This window comes from Octopus bimaculoides, chromosome 19 (assembly GCF_001194135.2).
Source record: "Octopus bimaculoides isolate UCB-OBI-ISO-001 chromosome 19, ASM119413v2, whole genome shotgun sequence".
Lineage (NCBI taxonomy): Eukaryota > Metazoa > Mollusca > Cephalopoda > Octopoda > Octopodidae > Octopus > Octopus bimaculoides.
The window spans coordinates 26,159,332-26,167,040 of NC_068999.1; the positions used below are offsets into that span (position 1 = coordinate 26,159,332).

A 7,709-nucleotide genomic window follows, 5' to 3' on the forward strand; every position below is an offset into this window, starting at 1 on the left:
CTATCCCACATCCATTGCACACACACACACACACACACACACACACACACACAAACATTCACATGACTCCCTTTTATATACACATACATATGCTCACACAGAGTTGAAACACCGTTTGATTTTTTTCTCACTATAGAACTTCCATCATCCCACTACCAGGTTTTCCATCACCCCCTTCTTTCATTATTCATCTATCACCCTTTCCTTTGTCATTCATATGTTGTGACGGAGAAAAACATAAGATACATGATGCGCTCTTTGCTACTTCCTTTCTCACATTGCTATTACTTTCTCTCTCTCATTGCTATTACTTTCTCTCACTCCCTCTCAGTCAGGGCTATTACTCTCACTACTTCTTCACTGAATTACTATTTTCTCTCTTCTCCCTCCTGCATGATTTTGGACAAATATATATATATATATATATATATATACACACACACACACGCACACGCAAATATATAAAAACACTACGCTCATTATTATATTAGGAGATATTGAATTGTTTTACTGAGAATGGTTTAATCAAAGAAAATATTGCAGAAGAATTGTCCAACAAAATTACTCAGGGAAATGTTTTGTTAAATTATCATTAAAGATTTCATTAAACAGAATAACAGAATATTTCAGGGACATTGTATTGAATAAACTTATAGAAATCTAGAATAATTATAGAATGCATCAAATACACAAGACATAATACAATTCAAATAATATTGTACAAATAATAAATCTGTTGGCCGAAAAGTTGAATGATAAAGAAGATTGTATTAGTTCATTCAATTTCCTACAAGAATATACATAGTTTTATTTATATAAATTAATTACTTTATTGTTGTATTTAGAGATGGTCATGTTGCCAGTTTAGCCAATAAAAACACACGCACTATATATTTGGTGTTAATTTGCTTCAGCTTTATTTTTACATTAATCGTATTTCGGCCAGAATTCTTTTGTCACACTTCTGTGACCTCATCAGTGGTCCTTTGCTTTCTTCTTTCCTATTTGTGTGTCCCTCCTTACTAACGATCAGCCATTTTGTATTTTGTATTCCTATTGTATGTCATACAATACAATAGGAATACAAAATACAAAATGGCTGATCGTTAGTAAGGAGGGACACACAAATAATATATAAATGCAATTACTTTATTGTTTATAATTTGTTTTTTTGAAAAATAAGTACATGCCCTCTGTAAGGCTTGTCAAAAGGATCCAAAGGGTTAAGCTGCTGTTTAGAACATAAATATGAAGTTTTTACAGAAGGTTACCATTTAAATCATTTTAAGCAGGAAGTTTGTATGATAGGACCAGGAGTAGTCTCAGACAGTATAATATAAAAAAAAAGAAAAAATGATGGGTAATTAAAAAATGTGTGTGTATACATAGATATAACTCACCGCCTAAAAATGGTGGGAAGCCCAGTCCAAAGACAGCACCGATATCTCCTTCTAGCTGTTTAATGATAATATATAAAACATAGGGAATATTGAAAGTTTTGCCAAAAAAATCATATCGTCACAAATGATTTAACAGACTCAACATGAAAGGGTTGTCTTGTAGAATACTGAAGATTGAGTAAAAGCAATAAATATTTCATTTGACAGAACTTCTTTAATGCTGATGCTCAATAAATGCTCTTTGGTTGAAAAGAACAAATTAAATTGTAAAATCTCCAACCAAAACTACTTGGTATAGTGAGAAACACTACCAAACGTATCAATGGAACTAGTACTGACATTTTAGAGCTGCATGTATTAAGGTATTAAGAGGGCAGCAGTTACTATTAAATATGTCCAATCTGTAGCTTCATGGGAATATGGAAGTGACACTAATGATAATGAAAATCATGATTGTTGGGACTCTAATAATAGTAGTATTCAATATTGATGACTGAAAGAAAACATAAGAGTAAGAATTTTTAGAGATGATGTCCCCAAAAAAGTAACATTATACATGTTCTAAAGCATATACACTATTTCTTCTTAAATATATCTTTTGTAACATGAACAAATAGTATGTGCAGCCATACATCAAATTTATTGCATACTCATAATAATAATATCAAATGCCTTTTGGATATCTGGAAAGTGAATGGCAGATACTTATGTGGCAACCAAGATTCTGTTGGTGGTTGCTATTTTCTTCCACAAATTATTGTGAACTTTATTTCTATATTGTAACAGCAGCTTTAGAACAACCTCAACTGATATCCTAACCAAATATGCTAGATTAATATGCACAAGATTAATTCTATACAAATGTATCATAAAATCTGTCCCTTTTTATCACCAAAAGTGTTTTGAGATCTTCCTGATGAATTAAGAACTACACAGACTAGCAACACTTTCAAAAAAGTTAACTTTTCTAAAATTATTTCAGTATATTGGTAAATGCATTACACACTGCTGTTCATGTCAGCCCAACTATCAGAACAGTAACAGTAGAATATTAAAGACAAAAACAAAAGAATAAAATAAAAGGAAAGACTTATTAAAATAGATATGTATAATAAAGGTGGGGATGGTATCCATGAATGACTAAGAAAGGATTAAATGAGAAGTTTTCTTACAGGATTGGCTAAGATGCCTTCTTGAAGACACAATATGGCTTCATTGACAAATCGAGAAAATAAACGATATTGTATCACCTCATCAGTATTTCTGAAAAATAAAATGGAAATGTTATCAATATTGCATTTATTAGTAATTAATATGCAAATCTATAAACGAAATCTTCATCTAGATAAGATCAATGACAAACATATAACAAATATATATATATATATAACAATATAGATAAGATCAAAGACAAGTATACAACAAATAAACTGATCAAATTTATTTATAAATATAAAGACATATTTTCCCAAATATTAAAAAATATACTTATACATACATAAAATAAGAAATAGATATAACTTACACAATTTTTCTAGATAGACAAGATCAGTGGCTTGTGTGGAAATTATTTGTAGGAATGTATGTAACAGATTATTAAGTAGAAAGCGATAGTAATATAGGGAAAGGCTAAGTGGCAATAAAGTTAAATAGTGAGTTAGATAAATACAAATAGTAACAGAAGCAAGAGACATATGGCAGAAGAGTCTAAAATACATGAATCTGCCAAACATATAGAAATGGAATAGTTTAGCTGTCAATAATATTTTGTAGTTAGTGCATGTAAAAGCTAAGCTGTGGCAGATTGAAAGAGAACCAGGATTTCGGATGTGAAAGGTGTTTGAAATAGTCTGCCTGATTGATAGAGGAAAAGAAATATTTGGATATACACTGGAGACCACATGCTGGTGTAACAAAACAACATGATGGCTTGTGATGGACTCTCCTGTCAGTTTTGACATCTGCTGTGAACATTGACAAGAAAGTCCATTGCAAATAAACTGAATGACCTACTTATTGAATTTGCATATGAAATGGCTGAGTAATGATGTAATTCACAAGCACAATTGATTAGACACAAATGTGACAAAGACGGATCTTGGATTTACAGATACAGTCCATCTGATGGGCTACCATACAGTTTCTGGGAAACCTAGTTTCACTTACTATTCTTTGGTTAATCCAAAGATAATTGCCCAAAATATCATGCAATGATATTGAACCTGGAAACTTATGGTTATGAAGCAGATTTCTTAATCACTCAGTCATGAACCTGCATTAAATCAAAAAGAAATTACCTTGGGATATTATCTGTGTGCATGCATGCGTGTGTGTGTGTGTGTGTGTGTGTGTGTGTGTGTGTGTGTGTGTGTGTGTGTGTGTGTGAGTGAGAGAGAGAGGGGGTTTATGTCATGTAAACTGATGTCAAGTTGTGTATCTTCATCAAAACTATAATGTAACAATACAATAAAATAAGTACTAGGTTCAATATGTTCAACTAAAACTCTTGAAGGCACTGCCCCAGAATGGGCAACACAGTGAAAGAATGATAAAAATTGATTTCAAAATTTGACACAAGGCCAGTAATTTGGGGGGAGGGGGTAAGTCAATTACATGAATTCCAGGGCTCAACTGGTACTTATTTTATTGACCATGAAAGTGATGAAGGGCAAAGTTGACTTCAGTGGAATTTGAACTCAGAAAGTAAAGACGGACAAAATGTGACTAAGCATTTCACCCGGTGTGCTAACAATTCTGCCAGCTCATTACCTTGAAAGAATGATAAATATTGAAAACTAAAAAAATGTGTAGCTTGTAACTTACACAACTTTGGGTTCAAGAGAAAATTTGCTGATTATCTCAGCCACTTCAGGGTTTTCTGTTTTATCTTTTGATTTCTTTTCATAAAGGAAGCAACCTTTACCAGTCTTCCGACCTGCAATGGCGATAAAGAGTAATCTATTAGCCCAACGCATTTTGTTTTTATAAACAATTTTGATAGGGTTTAAAAAATTAAATCTGCAATTTGTTTCTGTTTATAATTTCAAAATAATTTTCAGATGCAAAGGTGTGTGATTTAAGGGAGATTTAGCTTTTGTTTCTAGCATATCCCATGTCCATCTGGTACCTTCCTTGTTTCTTTATCACTCTGACATGTATTAATGTTTTGCACTATTTTTATCTCCATAAACACATTTTATGGAATTATGATGTAAAAGTAACAGTTTTGTTTAACCCAAGGGTGATCCATTGCTGGGATTTAAGCACCACCAAAAAATAATTCTGTAATTAAAATGTTTAACCTCCATTCCATACCAAGCGAGTCTCTGTATGTGTATATAAGAAAAAACATATTTACTAACAGAAAAGTAGGATATTTAAATAAATTATCTTTTACATGCCTTTTTGAAATCACTTTGTCACTCTAATAAAATTCCTTACACACACACAGTCAGTATGAGCAATATACATATACAGAGTGAGAGAGACTGTAGCAAATATATATAGATATAGATGAAAAAAGTGAAAAATGAAAGAGAGAGAGAGAGAGATCTTTTCTGTAACTGTCACAGATTTAGAAATTTTAAAATTAAGTGAAAAGTTTCAAATTTGGTATATTGATGTACTTTTTCATGCTGAATCTGATTTTGTGATTCATTTATTCCAGAAATATTTTAGTAAAATATTACACAGGTTTAAAGTATAATAATTTTTACCCAATAGGAAAATATGATTTATCAGCTAGCATTTTGTGCATAATAGCAGTGCATCATAAAATGAAAGTAAACAGAGAAAGAGAGAGATAAAGATTGAGGTAAATATATAGAGAGAAGGAAAGGCATAAAAGAGAAACAACCTGATGGTGACAGAGAGCAGATTTATCGATCTAAAAGCGGAGTCATTTCTCATGGCAGGTTATATTTTTTTTATTATCATTTACAGACAACATTCTCTTTGGGATGCAGATTTCAAAAATCAAATTCATTTTTCTCAAGGATGCACCATTTTAGAGTCTTTTGAGGCTAAACAGACATACATAACCACATAAACTTGCATTTAAATAGGAGATAAAAACAACTGTGATGAGAGACTTGGTCTGTTTTAAACTTTAGGAGCTTCCTTCAGCATTTTTTAATTTCTCTGACATAATTTATATTATTGGTCAGGTTTCAAATTGTTTCTTGGATTTTGCTCATTATCAAAGACACTGTTTATAGTGTTCAAAGTTCCAATGCTTTTATGACTTTTAAAAGTGATATGGAATAGAGAGAAAATAATGTCATGAGACTGAATCATAACTTCATTAGCTCAGCTCCCCACCCAGAGCAAAGCCTTGTTGGGGAGGATATCAGAAGGAATATGGATTTCAAGCATTCAGATATCAGGTTGTACATTTAGTGACATTACAACTATTGCTACTGTTAATAATACAACTGTTGTTGTACAGTTACTGATTGACCTTACTGCTGCCACTTTATGTCTTGAAGTAGTAAATGAATGAATAAATAAATAAAATAAAAGCAAAGTCTGGATCAGGTTCAGTCCAACCACCCATCTTCACAGAGATATGAGCTAAAGAAGTGTGTTCAACTAAAAGACAATTTTTATCACAATTCCCATGGCTCTCAACCACTAGGATCACATTCCAAAGTGTTATAGATTCTAACATAGGGGCTAATGTATGTTGCCCTGTTTGGCTTGTTGCTAGCAACCAATAAGATGCATGAGAATTCCTCTGTCTCATCTCTCAGGAAACATTAAAGATACAGGAGATACTAATGCCAAATGATGGATGAATGTCTGAACTGCGACATTAATGTCACAAGAGGAAAAAAATACCTGCAATATTAGGCAGATGAGGCACATGCAACACGCTTGCTTTGCCTTGGGTGTTCAGCTCTTTCATGGAGTCACAGGAGCACCAGCATGACATAGCAGCAAGATTTGGGCATTTTTACATCTGGTGAAGCCTTTGCCTCTCCAGGTTTTACTACAGACAACCTATGTAAAAAGCATCCTGTCTACACTGTAAAGTGATTGGCATTTGGAAGGGCATCCAGCTGTAAAAACCATGCCAAAACTGACCTCGCCTGTGCTAGTGACACATAAAAAGCACTCAGTCCGCTCTGCAGGGTGGTTGGTATCAAGAAGGGCACCCAGCAATTAAAACCATGCCAAAATAGACATAGGAGCTCCTGTCAAATCGTCCAATGCATGCTAGCATGGAAAGCAGACATTAAACGATGATGATGAACTTCTTCCAAAATAAAGACAGAGTGAGAAAAAAGAACTGATTTCAGTGCAAGACTAGTATTTTAATTATTGACTCTGAAAGAGTGAAATGCATAATGACTCTGTCAAGTGGCCCCGTTATATACCACACTATATAATTTCATCAACATTATACATCATGCTGTATAATTTCAATGTTTGTACTAATAAGAAAAGTTCTTGTAATCCTCCCAATTTGTTGGAAAACATTAAACAGACTCAAGTAGAGATTGATTGTAGGAAAGAGACATGGCGGTCAAACATAATTCTGCGAATACATGTAAAACTCTAAGTTGGCAGATAATTCTAAAACTATGGCAGCATGGAGAAACAAATGTAAAGTTTAAAAAAAATAAAATGAGAAATACAAAAAGTGAGACAGTAGAGATAAAAACTTTACCTAAAGCTCCTCTAGAAACCATTTCTTTGAGTAACTCAACATTTCCACCACCAAAGCGTGACCCAAAAGCTTTACCAAGATCCTCAGCAACATGGGCAGCAACGTCAATGCCAACTTCATCAACTAGAGTTGCAAGACCAACTGGAAAACCAAACTGTTTGGTGAGTTTGTCCAGCTGTTTGGGTGTTACTCCTTCCTGAAAGAGGGATGGATAGTAAGGTTAAGAAAATGTAAGAAATAAATATGTACGAGCCCCACTGCATGGCACCTTGGGCAAGTTGTCTTCTACAATAGTCATGGGCACACCAAAGTGTTATGAATGAACTTGGAAGACAGAAACTGAAAGAAATCTGTTGTGTGTGTGTGTGTGCCTTTGTGTCTGTGTTTATTCCCCACCTATACTTGACAACTGATGTTGTATTTACATCCCCGTAACTAGGCAGTTTGACAAAAGCTATCAATAGAAAAAGTACCAGACTTTAAAATATAACTTCTGGAGTTGATTCATCTGACTAAAATTCTTCAAGGTGGTGCCCCAGCATAGCAATAGTTTAATGACTTAAACAAGGTATATATATATATAAAATATATATAATTATTATTATTATATATATATATATATATATATATATATATAT

General features: G+C 33.1%; 1 protein-coding gene across 1 annotated transcript in view; it reads right to left on the reverse strand.

Moving 5' to 3' along the window:
- The window catches only part of LOC106883270 (trifunctional enzyme subunit alpha, mitochondrial), an 83,861-nt gene that overhangs the window by 636 nt on the left and 75,516 nt on the right, over positions 1–7,709 (reverse strand). Inside the window, exons 18-21 of the mRNA XM_014934213.2 lie at positions 7,072–7,267; positions 4,224–4,335; positions 2,573–2,663; positions 1,401–1,455 (exon numbers count right to left, since the gene is read on the reverse strand). Of these exons, the coding sequence (XP_014789699.1) occupies positions 1,401–1,455; positions 2,573–2,663; positions 4,224–4,335; positions 7,072–7,267 (454 nt within the window). The remainder of the gene's footprint in view (positions 1–1,400; positions 1,456–2,572; positions 2,664–4,223; positions 4,336–7,071; positions 7,268–7,709) is intronic.